At 35.3% G+C, this 24,387-nt stretch overlaps 1 protein-coding gene and 1 pseudogene across 1 annotated transcript in view; both read right to left on the bottom strand.

Annotated features, from left to right (window-relative positions):
* The window catches only part of UBR1 (ubiquitin protein ligase E3 component n-recognin 1), a 156,273-nt gene that overhangs the window by 52,507 nt on the left and 79,379 nt on the right, over positions 1–24,387 (bottom strand). The window contains exons 27-36 of the mRNA XM_070378127.1: positions 23,574–23,683; positions 19,086–19,172; positions 18,045–18,226; positions 13,895–14,100; positions 11,683–11,776; positions 10,769–10,918; positions 6,550–6,647; positions 3,867–3,960; positions 2,415–2,563; positions 15–70 (exon numbers count right to left, since the gene is read on the bottom strand). Coding sequence (XP_070234228.1) covers positions 15–70; positions 2,415–2,563; positions 3,867–3,960; positions 6,550–6,647; positions 10,769–10,918; positions 11,683–11,776; positions 13,895–14,100; positions 18,045–18,226; positions 19,086–19,172; positions 23,574–23,683 — 1,226 coding nt within the window. The remainder of the gene's footprint in view (positions 1–14; positions 71–2,414; positions 2,564–3,866; positions 3,961–6,549; positions 6,648–10,768; positions 10,919–11,682; positions 11,777–13,894; positions 14,101–18,044; positions 18,227–19,085; positions 19,173–23,573; positions 23,684–24,387) is intronic.
* Positions 19,267–20,190, bottom strand: LOC138989465 (large ribosomal subunit protein eL32-like; annotated as a pseudogene).

The following is a 24,387-nucleotide window of genomic DNA, read 5'->3' as shown; positions in this document are numbered from 1 at the left end:
ATGTGTATACATACCTGTCTATTTTGAAGTGCTCCAAACAAAGGTTTTCCTTCATCTCCCAACAGGTTTTCTCAAAGAGCAAAAAAAAGAAAAGCAATAAATTTTGAATACTGCTACAATTGTATACTTGGTTTCTATCTATCAGATGTTCTTTAATTCTATTTTTGACCAAATAGAAAAGTGCTTTGCACTTTTCCCCTTCAAAATTTCATGTTTAAGTCTATGCCAAGATTTCCACATTTTTGAGTGAGAGGACACTACAGAGGCAATGTAGACCATGGACAAATTGTTTTTATAAATAATAAAGCCCCTGGAGCAATCTATAAAGAACACTTGGGAAAAACAAAGCATTCTGCTTCATTTATCCTCCTTTTAACATCTCTTCTATGCAAAAAGAAAAAACAATTTTAATTGAAGTATAGTTGACTTACAATATTATATTAGTTTCAGGTTTATAGTAATTGGATGCTTTTACAGATTATACTCCATACAAAGTTATTATAAAATACTGACTATATTCCTGTGCTTTATATTACTTCCTTGAACTTTAAATATACTTCCTTGTAAGTATTATATTATTTCCTTATAATAATGTTACATCTAGTAGTCTTTACCTCTTCATCTCCTTCACCTATTTTGCTCCTACCCTACCACTCTCCCCTCTGGTAACCACTAGTTTGTCCTTTGTGAGTCTGTTTCACTATATTGGTTCATTTGTTTCATATTTTAGATAGCACATATGAATGAAAACATACAGTATTTGTCGTTCTCTATAAAAAAAACAACACTAATTTTAAAAATATAGTTGCAACCTATTTTGTTAAAAAAATACATAAAACACATGTAAATAGCTTTATTGTTAAGTACTATTAAAAAAGAATTAGGTTTATAGGATAGAACAAGGTGAACAACGTATTTTTTGAAAATACAAAAAAACCCATGAGCTCAGAAATATATTCTGCCTTGTTGGCTAGGGTATTTATTACTTAATCACTTATTTTCACTGATCTTTGGCAGCAAACACATCTATGAAGCTGGGTGGCTTATTTCCTATTTTCCTTTTCCATTTTTGAATGGACAGCAATAAAAGACCCTCTGTTTTGATTCCTCAACTGTTTTTCATAACTATGCCAACACATCCTGCATATGTCTCTCCACACCCATGGGGAGTGAGATAAGTTAGCTGTTTATGTGCTAGGAATAAAGCACAGCCTTATATCCACTGGATGGAAAAAGCCCTGTAGTGAAAACAATGTAACACTCTATTAATCAAATAATTTCCAATGACTATGTTACAGAAACACATACGAAAAATCAATCCTATTCTCCAATGAACTTCTCATCCATTCTATGACAAAACTGTCACTTCTGAAAATGTTCAATACCTAAATAAAAATCTCCAATTCCTAATGCTTGTGTTCCCCAAATAGTCAAGTGTAAAGGTACCTTTACTGGCAATCTGCAGGTATTTAATAGATCATGACTCCAAAAGAATGCTTAACATTTCATATCAAATTGTTCAGATTCTGTTTAAACCTCATTTTCCCCTTTTCTCCTTTTATTTAATGACAGTAAATATAAACTTGTGTATTTATTTTTTTACCCACAATTGAAGTCTGACAGGTTTGGAAATGACTCCTAAAATCTGTTCACAGAGACTAATGCTGGCATGCAGAAAGGGTCTGTGAAAGAAGTAGCTTTGTGCTACTTAATTCAAATCATGAGATAGTGTCATTTTATAAAACTTTCATGTAGTACTCTTATCTTGTGACTATCATAAGCAAATATATTATTTTAAAAATCTGAGTGATTCTTCACTGCTTCATTTCCCCTAGATTTAATGAGAGATAAGACCATGTAAATGCAAGGTGTATAACATGTTGATTTGATACACTTTTCTCTAAGAAGCTTTCACCATGGCAGAGAATCTAACAGTAGGCTTCCCTTCAGATTTGGAAGGTTTCTTGCTGTTAATCTCTTTCTCCTGACCACCTCAGTCTTCCTTTCTCTCTCCTGGTAATTTTTTAGATGGTTTGGTTTACTTTTCTTTTTTCTCTCAAAGTGTAAAAGAAATAAAAATTACTGGATATTTCTGGGTTGATTCTCCTTCCTTTGCTTTTTCTCATATCTTTCATTGTTATATTGCCACCTTTTAAATACAGCTTGCTTCATGCTGTTCATTTCAAGTATATTTAGTTTTCTGTTATGTATGCCCATTTTTGTAGTTAAAAGAGTTCAAAACAAAATATCCTCAAACTAAATGGCATCATGCCACCTAATCTACCGATATACCAAGAGTCCTTAAGTCAAAGTATTCCAGGCCATTAGGGTGGGAAAAAAGGAATAATTTTTGATCAGTCAATGTTAATTCTGTTTCTATAAAAGCTCCAAACCAGTTTTCTTATAGGCTTTACCAATTGCCTGGATAGTAAAAGCACATGTGCTCCAGGTCATCATGGGGATTCGAGGATCCGTTTCATCAGGAGGCACTTTCAATCCAATTCTATAAATTGTTGTGGCAAAGAGAAGGACCATTTCCTTGATGCTATTAGAATAATTTAACCTAAAAATAAAACAATAAAAATTTAAATAAGGATTTATTAAAAGGGGCTACCTACTGAGAAGTCCACTTAGGTACTGAAGCAAGAATTTAACTTCTTTTGAAGGTTTATTCATTAAGAAAAAAATGGTGAAAGCAGAACTGTAACTCCTATGGGTAGAAAAATGTATCTGACAAAATGGTAATGACCCAGATAATTTCTTGTAAAAGATGCAGTAAATGATCACAGCAGAAAGGGTCGAGGTCCAAATTAAGAACAGGTTAGAGACAGGATTAAAAATCAGAGGAAACATATCTGATATATATTTCAGTATATGAAAAGGGACCAAGAAGTACTTTTGTGCTGATAGGGGTGTATATGTGTCTGTGTGTATATATAATAATCCATGTACTAGCAATGATAATTCCTGGTTTCATGAACTTCTTTGTGTTTTTTTTTGATTTTATTTTTAAACTTTACAATATTGTATTAGTTTTGCCAAATATCGAAATGAATCCGCCACAGGTATACCTGTGTTCCCCATCCTGAACCCTCCTCCCTCCTCCCTCCCCATACCCTCCCTCTGGGTCATCCCAGTGCACCAGCCCCAAGCATCCAGTATCGTGTATCGTACCTGGACTGGCGACTCGTTTCATACTTGATATTATACACGTTTCATTGCTATTCTCCCAAATCTCCCCACCCTCTCCCTCTCCCACAGAGTCCATAAGACTGATCTATACATCAGTGTCTCTTTTGCTTTGTAACAAGTGTTTTCATTAGTGACGGGATATACAATGTAAACAAGGATCACAACTAGAAAAATGAACCTCATATTATTCATTAAATAATAGTATCTGATTTGGATACATTATATTTTTCAAAGCATCTTCACATAAATATCTTTTCAATAACTGTATGAGGTAAATTAGGAGACCACTGTCTCAATCTTACAAACGAGAATATGAATTGCAGTGGGGGTGGAGTGACCTGAAACTTTTCATAAGTCACAGAGCAAGTCAGATGTGACTTTAACTTAAGTCTCTTAAATTCTGCTCTTCCTATAGGTGGAAATATATAAAAATAGCATTTTTGTTGGTTAAAAATAATTATAGGCATGGTTTGTCTTAACGCATATTAAATACATATTATTCTATCTCAAATCACTTAATATCAGTACAAATAAAACTCTAGGGAGATGGCAACAAGATAAAAATGGGATAAACAAAACACTTTCACAAATAAAGCAAGAAGGAAGGAAGGAAGAATTGTTCTTCACTCTTATTTTCACAACCATTTACAAACTTCTCTTGTTTAGATACTTACGAAGACTGAACTCCATAACTCAGAATAGAATGGAACTCAAGAGTAGAATCACCCATTCCTTGATCAAACAGGACTGGAATTGTTGGGTTTTCTCCTTACAAATTAAAAGGAAAAAGAAAAAAACAATCATGGGAGTTCAGTGTGACACATACTTTTTAAAGCTTTTGTAAATTACATACAATCACTTTAGAAAATTTGGATAATGCTAATAAGCAATAAATAACCATTCAAAATATTTCCACCCAGATAATCAGATAGCATGAGGGTGATATTTTTCTATTCTCCATATAAATGTTACACATGTAGATTTTTTTTTCTTAAAAGGATAATAACTCTAGCACCGTTGTATATCTTGATTTCTCATTAATAGATCATATATATCTTCCACATCAGTAACTGTCCCTCTATATTTCTATTTAGAAATTAGTGAATGCATAGTACTTTAGTGAATAAGAGCACAGGATCTGGAGCCAAGCTGCCTGGGTCTGAATCCTAGCTCTGCTAGTGACTATTACTAAGACCTTGGGTGAATACTAAACCTCATCAAAATTAAGACTGTCATTCCCATAAGTGCAATGAGTTAGTTTTCTTCCGGTGGTTCTTGAGATTCTTCATCTTTGGTTTCCAGAAGTTTGGGTATGACTTATCTAGGTATGCTTTTATCTTTTGGAGGTTCACTGAGCTTAAATTTATAAATCTAAGTCTTTCTACCAATTTGTAAAGTTTCCAGTTATAATTTCTTCAAATATTTTTTCAGTACCATCATTTTTCTTTTCAGGACTTCAATGACACAAAACGTTGGGTTAAAGGGAACAAAAGAAGAGTCCATATGTCCCTAAGGCTATATGTTTTTCTCCATCACTTTGCTGTCAATTCTTCATTGCATAATTTCCCTTATCTAATTTCAAATTCACTGACTCTTATCTCACCATCTCCATTCTACTACTGAGCGCATTCAGTTAAATTTTTTTTTTCATATAGTATTCTTTCAATTCTGTTATCTCCATTTGGTCCTTTTTCTACATATATATATTTTCCCCTCTGCTGAGAACTTCTGTCTTTCCATTCACTTCCATGAGTCTTCATCTTTAATTCATGTTTCATGATTACAAACCTGCTTTAAACTTTTTGTCTGAAAAGTTCAACATTTAAACATCTCAGGATTGGAACTTGATTGATTGTTTCTTCCTTGAGAGTTGGTCAGATCCTCCTGGTTCTCTGTACCTTGTGTAATTTTGGATTCAGTTCAGTTCATTTCAGTAACTCAGTCATGTCCAACTCTTTGCGACCCCACGGAATGTAGCATGCCAGGCTTCCCTGTCCATCACCAGCACCAGGAGCCTGCTCAAACTCATGTCCATCAAGTTGGTGATGCCATCCAACCATCTCATCCTCTGCTGTCCTCTTCTTCTTCTGCCTTCAATCTTTCCCAGCATCAGGGTCTTGGATATTTTGAATATCCATTAAAAAAAAGGCCTGCATTAACATTCTCTGGAAAAATCTACCTTTTTTGTTGTTGTTCTAGTAGGCAACCAACCCAATTAGGTTCCATAAGTTTTGTTTCACTCTGTGAGTGGTTCCAATGTTAGTTTTCAGAGCCTTTGTTAAACTGTTTGAGTCTGCTAGTACATGTACTACTCAGAACTTAGACTGGGACTTGAGTGGTGGTTTAATGTAGTTTCAGTCTCAAAGCTGTTTTTACCCTTCTTTGGGCCTGTTATGCACCTGTGTAGGCTGGAGGTGAGCTCTGGACCTATGTTGGTCTCAAAAGTAGGAGATTCCTTTTCATAGCACTCTCCTCTCTGGGATTTACCCCTATTCTCTCTAGCTGCAAGGGGCCCTTGTTTCCCCTTTCCTCTAGTCAAAATGATCAATTTCTTTCAGCTTTATAGTCCCCTGTGCTGTCATGCAGATTCACATGACTGGAGTTAATCTTGGGATGAAGCTGTGAGGGAAAGAAATGGCTAAGACTCCACACTTCCAATGCAGGGGGCACAGGTTTGATCTCTGGTCAAGAAACTAGGATCCCACATGCTTAGTAGTATGACCAAAAAAATAAATTAAAATAAAAAAATAAATAAAATAAAAAATAAAACAAAACAAAAACACCTAACTGGGAATTAAAAAAAGAAAAGAGGATTCACCCTGCAGTTTTTGGAACACAGTGGTCCCATTTCTCCCAGTTCTTTTGGCCAGTAAGACTGATTTTCTCTTGGGAATTTAGATGTCTATGTGGCCACCACGGCAGTGCAGTTCCATGACTGGAGATGGCCTTGGGAAAGAGCCAAAACAGAAAAAAACAAAACAAAAACACGTGCAACAGGAATTCCCTTTACACTCTCCAGCTTCTGAGGAGCTTTTTCTCAAGTTCTCTGGCTAGAAAGATGGCATCTCTTCTGGGTTTTTTACTGTTCATGTCCACCGCATAGTTCTGTGTCTCAGGCTATGCTGGGGTCAAAACTGGGGAATAAAAAAGGGACAAAAACCCCCAGGAAACTCACTGCTTATACTAAACATTCCTCAGATTTGTACTTCCTCCCCTTGGCCTAAGGAAATCTCTATTTTCTAATATTTAATGAATCTGTATTTGCAAACCATATTTTAGAGCAAAAAGTACTTTAAAAAATAAAGATTCTGACACTTAAATCTCACGCAGCTAAATATAAAATAATTTTAAGCAAACCTTTAGCATGTTTCATATTATAACCTGTTATTCTGGCCAGAACAGTCTGTATCCATCGTTCCAGGGTCAAAAGTTGAGCAAGAGGTTCTGTATTCTCGCTGAAAATTGATATTTGAAAGTTATTAAAGCCATTGGCACAGGTCAAACTGAAAAGCTCAATTTGTAGGGTCTTTCTGTGGATAAATAATTGTATGAAAAAGTCAAACTCCTCCAGATTAGCTTCCTAGGTCATAGAAACACACATGTCTAAAAATGCAGTTTTGGGAGGGAGGAGAAATTTTAAAGTACAAAGAATAAGATAACACCCTCACTCCCATTTCCTGGAAGCAACAGATAAATGTCAGTAAGTGAAATCACCCTTTTAGCTGCTCAAGTCAAAAACTAGGTGTCATCACTGATATATATGAGTCCCTCAAACCCCACATTCTAATCTATCAGCTAGTCTTAGGTTTTACTTGCTAAATATATCCCAAATTGGTCACTTCTTTCTATCTCCTTCATGATTACCCTAATTCAAGTTACGTTATTCCTCACCTGGACTGCTTCAGTAGACTGTTCTTCCTGCTTCCACGATGGTGTTTCTTTATTATCTATGTATTCATCAAACAACAGCCAGGAAGATTTTAAAAATGTAAATCATATCATATCACTTCCCTATCCAAAACATTCCAATGGTTTTCCACATAAAACACATAAAACACAGTTCTAATTTCCAATCTTGGCTCATAAGACCTTTTAGGATCTGGTTCCTTGCTTGCTCCATCCCAAGCATACTGCCTTCTTACTGTGCCTTGAACTTGCTGCCTTCTTGCTATGTCTCCATCATGCTGATATGTTCCTACTTCAGGGTCTTTGCTCTCAGTGTTGCCTGTGCTTAGAATTCTCTTCTTTCAGAGAACAGAACTGGTGTCTCTCTCAGAGAATAGAACTGGTGACATAGAACAAATGTTACTATCTCAGAGAGGAGCTCCCTGCTGACTTGGTCTATAAAGAACCTCATGCACTGGTCTGTCCTCTGGCTCTTTATGATTCTAATTTAGTCTTTCACACTATTTCTCAGTACTCAATACTCCATATTTATATGTTTATCGTTGGTTTCTCTTCTCTGTAATACAAATTCCATTGCACAGGAGCTTGATCCAAACTAACAACAAAGGCAGACCAGAAACGGTGTTATTAAAAAGAAGAAAAAGGAGAAATTTGTTTACTTAAAGGATAGTTTTAAGTGAAGTTAAAATATACAATGAACTGTGCCAAAATTCTTATCTCTGGGTACAAATTTGACCTAAGAATTTTTTCAGTTTTCAGAAATGAAAGTATACTCTGATTTATTATAATCAATTTTCTTTAAAAATGCTAGCTTATTATTAGCTTTGATAAAGTTTTTATATGCCCTTAACTTTAGTATCTTGGTGGTGGTTTAGTTGCTAAGTCATGTCCGACTCTTGCGATCCCATGGACTATAGCCTGCCAGGCTCCTCTGTCCATGGGATTCAGGTTATAATCACAATGACTTTCTAACAAAAGAGGCAAATATATTCCTACTATACAGGTAAGTTCAAATGCCTAATAAAAATGTTACGTATAATTATATTTTTCAGATCCTAAGTAACAAAACTGTTACTACAGATTAAAATTGTTAGAAAGGACTGCCCACTCCAGTGTTCTTGCCTGGAGAATCCCAGGGATGGGGGAGCCTGGTGGGCTGCCATCTATGGGGTCGCACAGAGTCGGGCACGACTGAAGCGACTTAGCAGCAGCAGCCCTGAGACATCCTATTCTTAAAGATATCAAGGAAAGAAAGTGCTGAATATTCTTTAGAGAATAATTTACATGTTAATAATTCTTGGGAAACCACTGTGTAAAATAGGCTTGCAGAGAGTAACAAGAAGTTGTTCCTTTATTTTATTATGATTTATTTTTGTTTATGGTTGCGGTTATTGCTGCTGTTTAGTCACTAAGTCATGTCCAACTCTTTGTGACCCCATGGATTGTAGCCCACCAGACTTCTTTGTTCATGGGACTTCCCACACAAGAATACTGGAGTGGGTTGCCATTTCCTTCTCCAGGAGATCTTTCTGACCCAGGGATCGGACCCAGGGATCAGACCTAGGGATCAGACCCAGGTCTCCTGCATTGACAGGTGAGTTCTTTACCACTAGCCAACCTGTGTATAGTTAGGTGAGGCTTTAGAGTCAGGTCTAGGTTCAAATCCTTGGTCTGTCTTGGGACAAGTGAAAACCACTCACAGTCTCCAATTCCTCATCTTTAAATGGGAATAATAGTACCTACTTCATTAGACTATATTAAGAATAAAAAAAAACATATAGCATAGAATGCTTACAACATGGTAGTCAACAAATAAAAGATAAATCTTTCTGATGACACCTTCTTCATAAAAGATGACATTCTATGTCCTAGTATACTAAGTAGAAGACAATTCAAAATTATGTTTTCCAAAGACATGGAATAGTAGAGACAGAGCAACTACTGTCAAGGCTGTATATTGTCACCCTGCTTACTTAACTTCTATGCAGAGTACATCATGAGAAACGCTGGGCTGGAAGAAGCACAAGCTGGAATCAAGATTGCCGGGAGAAATATCAGTAACCTCAGATATGCAGATGACACCACCATTATGGCAGAAAGTGGAGAGGAACTAAAAAGCCTCTTGATGAAGGTGAAAGAGGAGAGTGAAAAAGTTGGCTTAAAGCTCAACATTCAGAAAACGAAGATCATGGCATCCAGTCCCATCACTTCATGGGAAATAGATGAGGAAACAGTGGAAACAGTGTCAGACTATTTTTGGGGGCTCCAAAATCACTGCAGATGGTGATTACAGCCAAGCAATTAAAAGGCGCTTACTCCTTGGAAGAAAAGTTATGACCAACCTAGATAGCATATTGAAAAGCAGAGACATTACTTTGCCAACAAAGGTCCATCTAGTCAAGGCTATGGTTTTTCCAGTGGTTATGTATGGATGTGAGAGTTGGACTATGAAAAAAGCTGAGTACCGAAGAATTGATGCTTTTGAACTGTGGTGTTGGAGAAGACTCTTGAAAGTCCCTTGGACTGCAAGGAGATCCAACCAGTCCATTCTGAAGGAGATCAGCCCTGGGATTTCTTTGGAAGGAATGATGCTAAAGCTGAAACTCCAGTACTTTGGCCACCTCATGCAAAGAGTTGACTCATGGGAAAAGACTCTGATGCTGGGAGGGATTGGGGGCAGGAGGAGAAGGGGACGGCAGAGGATGAGATGGCTGGATGGCATTACTGACTTGATGGACGTGAGTCTGAGTGAACTCTTGGAGTTGGTGATGGACAGGGAGGTCTGGCGTGCTGCGATTCATGGGATCGCAAAGAGTCGGACATGACTGAGCGACTGAACTGACTGAACTGAACTGAACTGAACTACTTACTGGCCCTAACTGCCAAGCCTACCACCTTTAACTCCTTTCACGTTAAGTGTTTTATCAATAAAATAATTTTCTTGAGAAAAACTAATATCTGTCACTACTACAAATTCATTGAGTTAAAAAAAAACTAATAGCAACAATAATAAATATTAATAGTACTGTTATCATCACGTAGAATCGTGAGAATATTGAAATAAACAATTAAATGTTCTAGCTGTCATAAAAAACTAATAGTTATTTGCTGTTAAATTCCATTCACAGATGGTCAGAATATAAAAGTTTAAAAACTTATTCTGAATACCAAAAAACTATTCATAGATGAACATATTGTTTTCATTTACATTTATAGTTAACATTTTGTCCATATCTCTACAACTACAGCATTTGGGTCTTTAGAAAATAGAATAAAAATAATAATACAAAGATCTGAAGAGTAACCAAACTCCAAATAGCAACTCTAATGCTGGCAAAGTACTCTAAGAAAGGAATAGATATTCTTTGCAACTTTTTTCCTTCTGTGAGCGCTAAGATAGACAGCAAAGTGCTATTGCTTTTATGGTTATTAGAAGAAAGATGCAAAACATGTACACAAGTAAATAAACATTCCAGTTCTTTTAGAAATAAAAAATTAGGGCTTTTATCATATTTTTAAAGTTGAATCCAAGTAATAAAATTGATTAGTATGTTACTTTAATTTAAAAGAAAAAAGAAAGAAAAACTCATAATCTAATCAAAACAGTCACAATGAAAAACATTAACGACAACTTAAAAGAAAATTAACCAAAACATTAATTTAAATATACCTGCTTATCTTTTGATGTTGCAAAGGAATAATGGGGATCACAGTATTGCACAGAGACTTGCATAGAGGGCAAAGATACTCTCCACTCTCCAAGTCGAAAAGATCAACATGTATGCGCTGCTGAGAGCTCAGCTGTACAGCTTCAAAATACCTGCAAAATTCCAAGACACAGGTCCATTCGAAACTACACAGGTATCTTTGCTCTAATCCAAGTGAAAAAATCTGGAATTTTTGCCCCAATATACATCTTTAGAATCTACACGCAAAAATACACAAATTACAGAAGAAATAGCATGCCTATTCTTTTGGGGGTAAACTGGAGGACACATCAGGGCAGAAACAAATTTAAAATAGTTTTACTGAATTATATTGATAAACCTGTCTCCTGCCTCAACAGCATGGAGATATACAATACAGACACTATGTCCCTCTGTTTCCAATGACCAAGCGAAGTAGTAAGTGCAATCATAGGAAAATTATGTATTTTAATCTGATGCCAAAAGGTAAACCTGATATAAAATATTTCCCAAGAAAAATATTTCTGCATTTTTATCTCTTCCAGACATATAACTAGAATTTCATGTCCTATTCTATCTCAGAGGTATTTTTCACTGTATGTTTTGAGGGGAATCAGATTTTTATAAAGATAACTACTTTTTATACAAATACTGATCAAGAAAGACTAATTCCTTTGGGAAAGAAAGTACAGTGAAAATTTTAAGTTGATAATTTTACATACCAATTTCAAAGGGTGATACTATAATGAGTATCATGCAAACAAAATTATTAATTAAAACTGCTTCAATTATTCAACTAAGAATAAAAGAAGACATGAGAAAACATGCCTTTTTGTGGCCTTTAGATAACTTCAATATTCCTAGCTTCTTTCAAGAAAATGTCAGAAGGACAACTTACTTCTGCCAGCACACTGCATGCATTACGTGACCACAGCTCCCTGTGTAAGTTCCATATGCCAAGTCTGCATCCATGAAAAGTGGGTCTATGGTTTCTGATACAAAAAGACAAAATATAAGGTATATATTCATCTGTTCCACAATGATAAAAAGAAACCAAACAAAAAAGAGGTTTTCACTTCTAACATTCTAATCATAAACTCTCTTAAGAATGTTCAAGAATATCAGGGTAGCAGGATATATATTCATAATAGTTAAGTAAAAAGAGGAAAACATAAAGCTAGACTTCAGGTATGATTAGCGTGGATTAATGACAACCACTATTCATAATGTACATTTTTATCTTAACATTAAGTTTCAAGTTGCCTTATTTTGGTTTCATTAGGTTTCAAGTTGCATTATCTTGGTTGTTGAAGTGATATTCTATGATTCAAGCACAATTTCTTCATCGGTAAATGGAGCAAATATTGATACCTAGATCATAGTGCTGTTGTGAGGAATAAGTGAGTGAATACACATAAAGCACTTAATGAGTGAGTATAAATCAGTGGCACACAGTGAGTGTTCATAATGTTAGCCTTTTTTCACAACTGTGGTATAAATATGGTAATACACTAAAATGATTGCTTCCTTGTATTTTCCAACGGCTTTGAAATAACAAAAGATCCTTTTAATTAAAAAAAAAACAAAACATTAGCCTTTTCTATCATTTTTATTATTTCAAAGGTATTTAAAAAATAAAGCACAATGTTCATCGCAGCACTGTTTATAATAGCCAGGACATGGAAGCAACCTAGATGTCCATCAGCAGATGAATGGATAAGAAAGCTATGGTACATATACACAATGGAGTATTACTCAGCCATTAAAAAGAATACATTTGAATCAGTTCTAATGAGGTGGATGAAACTGGAGCCTATTATACAGAGTGAAGTAAGCCAGAAGGAAAAACATAAATACAGTATACTAACACATATATATGGAATTTAGAAAGATGGTAACAATAACCTGGTGTACGAGATAGCAAAAGAGACACTGATGTATAGAACAGTCTTATGGACTCTGTGGGAGAGGGAGAGGGTGGGAAGATTTGGGAGAGTGACATTGAAACATGTAGAATATCATGTAAGAAACGAGTTGCCAGTCCAGGTTCGATGCGCGATACTGGATGCTTGGGGCTGGTGCACTGGGACGACCCAGAGGGATGGTGTGGGGAGGGAGGAGGGAGGAGGGTTCAGGATGGGGAACACATGTATGCCTGTGGCGGATTCATTTTGATATTTGGCAAAACTAATACAATTATGTAAAGTTTAAAAATAAAATAAAATTTAAAAGAAAAAAAAAATAAAGCAGATAACTCCTAATGTAATGTAAGAATTATTTAATACAGCACATTACCTAATTAGTACTCCAGCCAAAAAAATGTTTAACAAGAACCTAGTCACATGGCAACAATCAGACAAATCCTCAATGTAAAACACTGTACAGGACAACTAACTAGTTTACATTCTTCAAAAAACTTATGATCACGAAAAAAAAGGAAAGGCAAGTGACTATTCTAGATTAACACAGACATAACAAAAACAACATACGAAACATTCTGAATCCTAAGTGAAAAAAAAAGTCTAGCTAAAAAAAAGACTTTCTGAGGACAGTTGGGGGAAATTTGAATATGGATTTTATATTAAAAGATATTCCTGAATTATTAACTTTCTTAAATGTTATACCCAGTATGGCAGACAAAGAATACTGGATAGATTAGTTTTAGAAAATGCACGTGGGAACATTTAGGGATGAAATGCCATGAATTCCTACTTTCATTTTTTTTTTCTTTTTTTTTTTTTTTTTTTAATTTCAGATACACACATGCTCCCCATCCTGAACCCTCCTCCCTCCCCTCTCCCCATACCATCCCCCTGGGCCTTCCCAGCGAATTCCTACTTTCAAATGGTTCAGCAAAATGAAATGGAGATGGAAGGATTAGATAGACAGAATGAGCAATGTGGCCCTGTGCTAACCAAAAATTTAAAAAATAGACAAAGGAGCCAACTTGGTATGTAAAAACTTAAGAATTTTACAAATGGGTAAATTGTGATCTGACCAAATAAGGCTAAATACAACCTCACTCCCAAACTTCTTTCAGATAGTAATTTTTCTAATTATACAGGAAAGAAAATAAACGATCAAAAAGACATTTATTAAGCAATACATACCCCCTGAGAGTTCTATGGGTTTTCCCCTGTGCTGGGTTAAGGCGGTGGATTTCTGGACACAGGCCGATAATACCATGGCATTATTTTCTATTTTCACCTCTTGTTCTTCTTGGCAGAGGATGCACGTCAGCACCTCCTTTTCAGTAATTGATGGACCCCGTTTAGGACCCAAAGCAATTCTAGAGTAGTCACTGACTGCTGGGGTGCTACCAAGAGAAACGACCAGAAATGAGGACATACGTTTTGGTCACCTGTCTTTAGATTCCGGTAGATTTTAAGTAACTGTAGGGCAAGAACTTTAAGAACAAAAATAATAAAATAAAAATCATACTTAGAAATATTAGCTTAAAATCTGCCCCTCCCCCCAATTTTTCTGACTTTCATCAGTTAATTTGCTTACTAGAAAATACATTCTGTGTTGCAAAGTAAAAAAAAAAAAAAAATGCAGATCACACAGTAGAATGTATATTACAATTATACTTAACTTACTGATATTATAAAAGTAATGCATGCTTATTAAGAAATTTTGGAAAGTCTAGAAAAGTATAAAGAAGAAAACAAAAAGCACTATACTCTCACAACCTAGAAATAACCACTGTGTGTTTCCTCCCAGTCTGCTTTCCAGTTACAACATTTTTTACATAATTAAGATTACATTATATATATAGAGTCTGTGTCCTGTTTTATTTACTTATATCTTAGTTATTTTTTCGTATCATAAAAATTGCTTCAGAAACATTTTTAAATGGCCGTACAGCACCCTCACTCTATGTGCCATATGTTTTATCCTTTCCCACTTATTAGGCATTTAAGTTTCTATTCTACTTTGGTAGCTATTAAAATTAAAAACATACATCTTAATGATTTAGCAACTCATAAGATACACTCAGTGTGTACAATAATAATAATAAAATAAGAGCAAATATTTACAAAGCACAAATTACAATATGAGGCACTGTTTCAAATACTTTAAAAGTTATGCTACTTCATTCATTCCTTCCAACAATTCTATAAGGTAGGTACTATTATTATCTCTGTTTTTCAGATGAAGAAACTGAAGCCTAGAGATAGCATGAGACTTACTTAATGATTCATCTAGGAAGTGATTGGGCTAGGATTTAACCTATATGATCTGATTTCACAGGCCATGCTGCAAAATAATGCCTATCTATCTGCACAAGAAGCTCCCTGAAATATTACGTGTCATCGAACAAACTGAAAATAAATGAAATGGTCATTATCAATGTAAGTGAAATTACGTAATACAGAATACTATGCAGGTTTAAAAAGTGGGTCTCAGCTAGGTGTGGTCCTACATTCTAGGAGGCATCCGGCAACATGTGGGTGAAGTTAACCTTTTGGTTACTGAAGGCCTAGGGGACACTACTGGACTTTAATGGATGAAGGGCCAGAGATGCTAAATGTCCTGCAATTTATCATGAAAAAGAACTGCTGCCCAAATGCCACTGAGCTTGTTTTATATGTGAGAACATACATATACAGATTTCCAAGACATAATAGTAAATGAAAATGGGAAACTGTCGCCACTTATGCAAATAAAACAAAAGGCTGAATGACACATTCCATGGCTACATATATTTGTATGTAACAGCACAGTGAAAATTCTTATAAGATAACCAGAGTATCTCTGAGGGAGGGCAGAAAGGAGTGCAGGATTTCATTCAGTACTCAAGAAAATATATTTGTTATCCTGGGATAGGAAAAGCCTATTTAAACAAGATATAAACAGTTAAAACTCTAAAAAACCAACAAATCTCTCTTTATTAACACTGAAAATTTGCTATAGCTAAAATTTCATTATTAATTTAAACAGGGAAAAATATGGGAAACATGGAACAAACTTTAATATCTATAATTTTAAAGGACTTCTAGAAATCAGTAAGACAAAAGTAGAGTACCCAAAATGGATGGGCAAAGGATAACTGGAAGACAAACTGTAACAGGCTAGTGAATAATCATAAGAAAAGATGCTCCACCTAGTACTAACTAATCAGGGAACTTCCGAACAGCACAAATTTATAATCTTGATTATATCAAATATTTTCAAGTGCTGATAATTTTACGTATTGGTGAGAATGAAAGAAATAGGAACTCTTTATACACTGCTGGGAGTAGACAACTGGGCAAACTACTTTGGAGGGCAATATGCACTGGAGAAGGAAATGGCAACCCACTCCAGTGTTCTTCCTGGAGAATCCCAGGGACGGGGGAGCCTGGTGGCCTGCCGTCTATGGGGTCGCACAGAGTTGGACATGACTGAAGCAACTTAGCTTAGCATAGCATAGCATAGCATAGCATAGCATGGTAGTATCTACTAAAATTTTAAATACTTATAGCCCAGTCCTTTCATTTAATAGATTCCACCCTAGAGAAGAACTTGTAGAATTGCAAAAGGGGACAAATAAAAATGTTCTGACACATTGTAATATGGGAAAATTGGGAAATAAGGGGAAAAACACCTTGTGTCCAAAATCTGATAAATACTGGATATCTATAATATGTAATACTATGCAGCAGTTGTGAAGAATGATGCAGAATCTACACTCCAGATCTATCAGTATTGACATGAAAAGATTTAAAAGACAGAGTGAAAAAGCAAGCTGCAGACAAAGTATGATAAAATTTTAAAAAGCCACTAAAATACACAAAACAAGATTCATTATTACTCACATACACATGTTTACTAATGTGTAGAAAGACACCTAGAACAACAGTTATTTATAACAATGGCTATAGGTGATGGACCAGGAATGTAGAGGATGGTTAAAGGGAACTTACTGTGTTACTGTGAATTGTTCTCAATGACAATACATATATTATGTGTACAATCAATCAGGCAATAAAAATATTCTGAAAGCATTAGGGCCACTAATTAATTCTGAGTACATTTCTGCTTAAACCTCTCATTTAAATAAATACACAATAGTCCCTTGTTCATTACTTAACAAATAATATATTGTTAATATGTAATATTGAGGGGGCTGGGACTTTTACTTGCTTTAAATTTTGTATTAGTTTTTAGTTTTACTACTGTTGTCATCCCAGGATAGTTTACCATCATATATATGTATTTTAATCTTTACAATATTGAGTCAATAATCTTTGTGATTCTTTGCCAGGGTGCTCAGCTTCAGGATAACAGATGTATTATGTATAGCATAATGTTCCTACTGTTATTGTAAAAGCACAATTTCCTAAAAGTATCCAAAACTCACATCATTTTAAGGAGCATTGAAAGCTTGTTTTTAAAAATAAGCATAGAAGGTAGTTTCAATATTTTAAATTGGAATGCTTTCAAAGTACCATTATTTTGCCTCCTCCCTTTACTTACTGTATCTAAATAACAGCCCACAGTGCACTGCTCTCAGAAAGTTAACTCATTTCCCTAAGAGCACACCATTGTCATATAGTCGGAAAACGAGGTTTACTGATTCTCATTCCAATGTGCTTTCCAGGTGGTGCAGTGGTAAAGAATCCGCCTGTCCATGCAGAAGATACAAGAGACACGGGTTCCATTCCTTGGTCGGGAAGATCCCCTGGAGGAGGAAATGGCAACCCAGTCCAGTATTCTTGCCTGGAGAATCCCATGGACAGAGGAGCCTGGCAGGCTACAGTCCATGGGGTTGTAAAGAGTCAGACACAACTGAGCACACACACATGTACACATATTCCAGTGTGTTCTCCATGACTATAAGTCTAAGTACTGTCTTCTGTTTTAGAAAAAAAGAAAAACTAACATGGTGAAGAGCTGTTTTTGTTTTTTCCCATTCTATAGTAACAGCAGTCATTTTTATTGGAACTCATAAAAAATAAGGTGGAATATATGAACTAAAAAATGCACCTAAAAAAGCCCTCACATACAAGAGAACAGGAGCTGATCTTTGCTGTTTCCATCTTCATATCTTTTTGTGTGTAAAGGTTCCTGACAAACTTTACTGCATACTTTAACTGTGCATCAACATAAAATTACATCCACTAAGAGGTTTCACTGTGCCTTTGCTGGCTTAAAAGTAGAGTAACTGTGCTTACTTTAAAATATATTTTGAAAAGACACTATTTAAAAGTGAATATGTAATTTTTCCTCCAAGAAAAACTGAACTGCTAATTTTTGGTTTTGCTTTTGTTTTACCTCTCTTCTTCCATAATGGAGTCTTCTTTCCCAGACATTTCTGATGTACTGTCATACATGAGTTTGTGAGTTTCAATGAAGTTTTTCTGTAAGGCAGACATCTGAGCCATGATCTTCTGGCGATGCAGCCTAGCAGCTTCAGCTTTTCTTTTTCGTTCTGCTTTTTCTTTATCATGAGTAATCTGAGTATTGAGAGACCACAAAAATTAGGTAAAATCCATTGTTAAAATCTACATATACTGTTTACTTAGGAAAAATTTCCTATAGTAAACTCAGATTCAATCTGATGTCTCAAAATCAACATACAGGCTTCATCACATCATACAACTAACTGCTCTTTTGTTTACATCAATAATTTAACTCATTAAAAAAAAATTTAACTTAAAAGGCCAAGTACCTTAAATATCTAACAAACTGCCTTTCATATTCAATGCATATATATTAAAAAACAAAGTTAAATAGTAATTCTGAATCACCTGTCAACCATTTAACGACTGACATTTAATCAATTTAAAATCAACTTGGTGATGTCTAACAGTTACTCCTAGACCCATTGCTAAGAATGAGAATGTTAACAACATTACTGAGATATATTGGTGTCTTTTTACTTATTTTAACTTAAGACCAGTGTTTTTCTTTTAGAAAAGATAGTTAATAACCGCAAGTAAAAATATTTCAACAATTTTAAGACTAGAATCCTCAAAACCTGATTCATTATACTATGGAAAAATTCATAACCTAAATATTATTGCATTTTATTGAACCTAAGATGCACCATAATCCTGTGTTCCACTATGAATGTTGCTGATTAAATAATAAGAAGGCATGGATTGTAAGACATTCCAACTCCTGATATTAAAATACTTCAAAAATTAATAAAATATGGTATTTTTCAACAGAGCTCCATTGAAAAGCAATTTCCTCTGCTTTTCCTATATACCTTACAATAAATAGGTTCCTTGTAACGTAACAGAAGCAGTCCCTCATGCCAGTGAAGTTCAAAGACAGAGATGAATATCTCCGTCATTATAATGTTATTACCTCATCATTCTTAATAGAATCTGATCCTGATGTAGTTGCTACAATTAAACAAGATTTTTCTCTTAATCGCTTCACGGTGTCAAACATCTGTGAAAAACAGATGAAATGTTAAAAAAAAAAAAAAAGTCTGGTTAAAGTTTGGTTAAATTGAGCAGAACAGAAAAATTAACTCATCTGATTTTGTCATGTTTCCAAATGTTTTTGACTTAAGCTGTTTACACACACACTCACACCCACACACATGCATACACACATACATATAAATACGTAATAAGTAGCAATTCAGCTAAAAAGAAGTTTGAAGATAGCAAAAATCAGCAGAATCAGTCTGCAGGATAAGCATACCTCTGTTTTCTAGGGGAATTTTTTTTTTTTTTTTAATTTCAAATAACATTGCTAGTGCAAAGACATAAAGACAAAGATATGATACGGAAAGTGAAATCTTTTCTTCCTGATGCCAGTCCCTCTCGCCCAAATCAACTAAATTTAAAGATAATTAGCATTTCTTTGCAGGAAAAAAAATTAGAATATATATTTCTTTATATATAGTCTCATAAAAACTGATCCTACTAGTATATGTCGTTTCCTACTTTCCATTTTCACTGAATCATTTATCTTTAGAGGTGTTTGCAAGTAGCTTATACAGATCTATCTTGCTCTTTTCATGTCTGAGTTTTACGGTTTTATTGACACAACATGCACATGTGTTGTGTACTCGTCTTCACTGCACAGCCTGGCACAGGGACTGGTGACTCGGGTGGCCAGCTGGGCTGTTCTCTCCACAACTGCTTTGCACTTCTTGGAGGAGACAGATTTGTTTGTACAATAAGACTTGGTGTACAGTAAGATTTGTTGCATACTAGCGGCACCTCAAGCTCCTCAATGTTATGGACCAGGAACTTTCGGAAGCCACTGGGTAGCATGTGCTTTGTTTTCCTGTTGCTCCCAACATTATCTGGCCCTTGAGTCTTCTGGCATCCCACTGTCAATGCTGGTTTTCTCCAGTTACATTTAATTTTGACATATTGCCCTGACTGGTGCCAGATGAACTTCTTGGTCCTCAGGTCCTCTTTTTGACAATCTTGGGCTTTATGAGAGTGGCCATAATGCCAAGTAGGAGATGGCTACCTCCACAGTCAGTGCCCGGGAAGAGCTATCTCATTTTTATTAATAAATATTAAGATTCCAGAAATAAGATATCACATCCATAAAACTTACAGTATTTATATTTTGAAAGAGCCTCAGTTTCATGTGGGAAACCTCCCACAAAGAACTTAAAACTTTAATCATTTGGATTATCATCTAATGTTTGTAAGATCAGACATTTGTGCTTTTCATATAGTTTGACAATGAACTTTGGTATGTAATAGAAAAATAAACTTTCAGGGCCAGATCTCCAATTTATAACACCATTTACACAGGATATAAATGTTGGACTAAATGACAGTTCAGTTCACTTTTTGTTAATTGAGGTTATCATTGGCTTATAACATTCTACAAGTTTCACATACACAATGTTGTATTTCTACATCTCCATACACTATAGCATGCTCACATCAAAAGCTTAGTTTCCATCGTTATGATACAGTTTGACTTCCTTTGCCCATTTCACTCTCCCCTTACTCCCTTCCTTCTGGTAATCACTACTCTGGTCTCTGTATATATGTGATTGGTTTTGATCTATTCGTTTATTTATTTATTTTTAAAATTTTTTAATTTTATTTTATTTTTAAACTTTACATAATTGTATTAGTTTTGCCAAATATCAAAATGAATCCACCACAGGTATACATGTGTTCCCCATCCTGAACCCTCCTCCCTCCTCCCTCCCCATAATATTCCACATATGAATGAAATCTATAAAATAGTTATCTACTTCACTTCTTTTGTTTTTGTTTTATATTTTAAAATGATCATATTGGTAAGTTTAAGAAAAATACTAAATTATGAAATCTGCTTCAAGAAAAATCTTGGTAATAACATTATGTTATAGTTGCGTATCAAATTATATCACACTTGTTTAAGAAGTATTTCTGATTAAGTAATCAAAAGAACAGACTGCTTGAATTACAAAGCAGTACAAAGATCTCCAATTGATATAAATGTGGCAAAAAACACTATATTCTAATTATCAAAATAATATCTAGCTGATAACATAAAATATTTTAATAAATACAGTGAGAAGAAACTTCATAACCTTGGTTTCATGTTTCCATTTGGAGGGTTTTCCATTAAAGTAACATTCCTGACCTCTCTACACCTCATCAACTTCTTCTCAAAGGTACTGCCATCCACTTAACAGTTCAAGCTCCAAGTTAAGTCATCTTTGATTTCTCTCATTCCTTCCATCAAATCTATCAGCAAGTTCTATAGTTCCTACTGCCACATTATACCTGAATCAGTCCAGCTTCTTGCCATCTGCCCCCTAGCCTACGTCATGGCTCATTTCTCACCAGGTTTACTGCAGTCCTTTTAATGGTGTTCCTGTTTTTATTCTTGTCCCTACAATCCATTTACCCTTGACCTCTAAGATCCTATATGACCTGGCCCCTGGCAACGCCTCTGACTTTGCTGCCTGACTTTACCTTTCTCTACCTCCCCCATTATGTTCCAGTCACACTAGCCTTCTCTCTGGCCACCTCAGTGCTTTTGTATTGCTGCCTCCTCAATCTGGAGTACCTTCCCAGATTACTGTAAGACTGGCTCCCTGTCTTTCAGTTCCAAGTTACTACCTAAAGCCAGCCTTTCTGATTACCCATATAAAGTTGCCCCTACTTATCTACTGAATTATCCTGGTATTTTTTGTTTATTGTCTGTACCTCAGTGTATACTCTATGATAACAAGCACCTTATCTGTCTTTTTCAGAGCCTAGAAATGAGCATGGCACATAGCAGTTTTACAATACATATTTACTAATAAAACAAATTTTAATTTATTAAAAAGACTCCTCCACTAAAACATAGGGAAATGTCCTGTTCTATCTATTCATAATAATTCTAGATGGGATCCTCTCACCTGGCCAATTAAAAATACCTGCTCAGAAGCTGGCCATAGATTTAAGTTTCCTCTTAGGGTCATTTAAACTCAATTGGAGTGATGAGCTAAGTCTCAAAAAAAATTAACTTCTCATCTATTAAAAGGAAAACTCCTACAATTATGGGGAGGATCAACATGGTTAACACCAGGCTATGGTCATTTAAGTTTAAAGGCTCCTCTATGTCGGGAACGGTTAAATCATACTAAAAATGATCAACCTGGTAATTATGAGACAAGGCTGGGTGCTTTATGAACTATGCCTGTTATTACCCTTAGAGAGAGTGATTGGTATAGAACTCAGTGGATTTGTGGCATTAATTTATGGCCTTGACATCTACAGGGATGATACAAAGGTGTAGCCTGGGATTCCCATGAATTTAAGGTCATACATGTTAACAAATTACAGGTAACCCCAACCAATCTACCACTGGTATGATCCCAATGGGTCAAAGATCTGTATTCTACTGGTATAACCATTTAGCAGCTTGTGTGTGTGTGTGTGCCTTCAATGGGGTTGCAGGATGTAACTGACCACATCTAAGCCTTGACAACTTTCATAAGCTTTAAATGATAGTAACCGGGCTATTAGCCTATTGAATTCTGAGATCTCTATGATGAGAAAGGCAGTGCTACACAACTGCAAGACCCTTGACACCTTACAGCATCTCAGGGAGATATCTGTGCTATAATTCAAACTGAACACTGTATTTTTGTACCTGATAAATCCTTTAATGTAACACATTTGAACCACATGAAAAATCAGATTACTGCTCTAAGTGACCCATTCCCTAGTCTTGACAATCTTTAAAAAAAAACTGGTATGAGAGGCTCACAGCTAAAATATTTACTTTTAATTCCACTAATGTTATTAACTATACCATTTGTATTTTGCTTGTTTCACAAGATTACTATTTTTTGTATTACCAAGTATATGACTGAACCTTCAACGGAAATGATGACTAGACTTGAAACAGCTGATCAAATGTATAGTTTGATATATGATCAATGATTGTAATAGTGTAACTCTAGGAGGCAGTGGCAACCCACTCCAGTACTCTTGCCTGGAAAATCCCATGGATGGAGGAGCCTGGTGGGCTGCAGTCCATGGGGTTGCAAAGAGTCGGACATGACTGAGCGGCTTCACTTTCACTTTTCACTTTCATGCCTTGGAGAAGGAAATGGCAACCCACTCCAGTGTTCTTGCCTGGAGAATCCCAGGGACGGGGGAGCCTGGTGGGCTTCCGTCTATGGGGTCTCACAGAGTAGGACACGACTGAAGCGACTTAGCAGCAGCAGCAAATTAGTATTACTAACATGAAAAATTACAAGTGACCATGAAGATCAGTAATAAATAATTTTACAATTAGCAAATACTATGATTTAATCTTAGAGGCATGCAGAGGATTCTTAAATATTTAAACCAGATATGATTCGTTTATTTTTAAGTTTACCTGGAGTATCCACGTAATCATGTCCTTTTGGCCTTCTAACTGTGGAATCCCCTTGAGTTTTTCCAAAAGCATTTGTATATTCTGAGCATTCATGGCTGAACTTCCCAATCCTTTTTTAAAACACAAAAATTCTACATCATAAACATGTACTTCATAATTACATATAAATTTTAATTTACAGTTAATGTTATTCACATTGATAAAGTTTGGACTCAATCCCTTAGCTACATTAATTTTTCAATGGAAGACTCCGCAATCACACGAAGTACCAAATACTAAATTAAATAACTTGAAAAACTGGAATTACTTTAGGTCTCTCTTGTACATCTTCTACTGGGTCTGTGAAGTGAAAAGTACCCTTAGTGATCTGTCTCTTGCCTTTCCTCTACTTTGCTCGCTGTCTAGTAAAAATACTTACTGAGAAACAAAGCGCCCCAAAATATGGAAGTGAGAGCAGTCATACCTATAAACTGAATAGGTTTAGGCTGTATGCAAGAATCTAAAAAAAAAAAAGTGTTTAAATAGAAAATGAGATGCTTTTCTCTTATTGATTTTATAAATCAAATGTTCCTGGAATGTGCTCTGAAAAAACTGTCTTAATGATGTAGCATTTAACAAAAATCTAATCTAAACCTATCCTGCTCTTTCAGGTTGAAAACGATGCAAAACACATTATCATTCACTCAGACTTCTGCAATCATTTTAAATTCAGAAACATCAAAACTTTCATAGATGGGAACTCTGAATATTATGGTTGATATAGCAGCATATATTTGATAATACTGTGACAAGGAATGAAAGTAAGAAACCTTCA

Source organism: Bos mutus, chromosome 10 (assembly GCF_027580195.1).
Source record: "Bos mutus isolate GX-2022 chromosome 10, NWIPB_WYAK_1.1, whole genome shotgun sequence".
Lineage (NCBI taxonomy): Eukaryota > Metazoa > Chordata > Mammalia > Artiodactyla > Bovidae > Bos > Bos mutus.
Note: the sequence above shows the minus strand (reverse complement) of the source record. Positions and strands in the feature narration are given on the sequence as shown.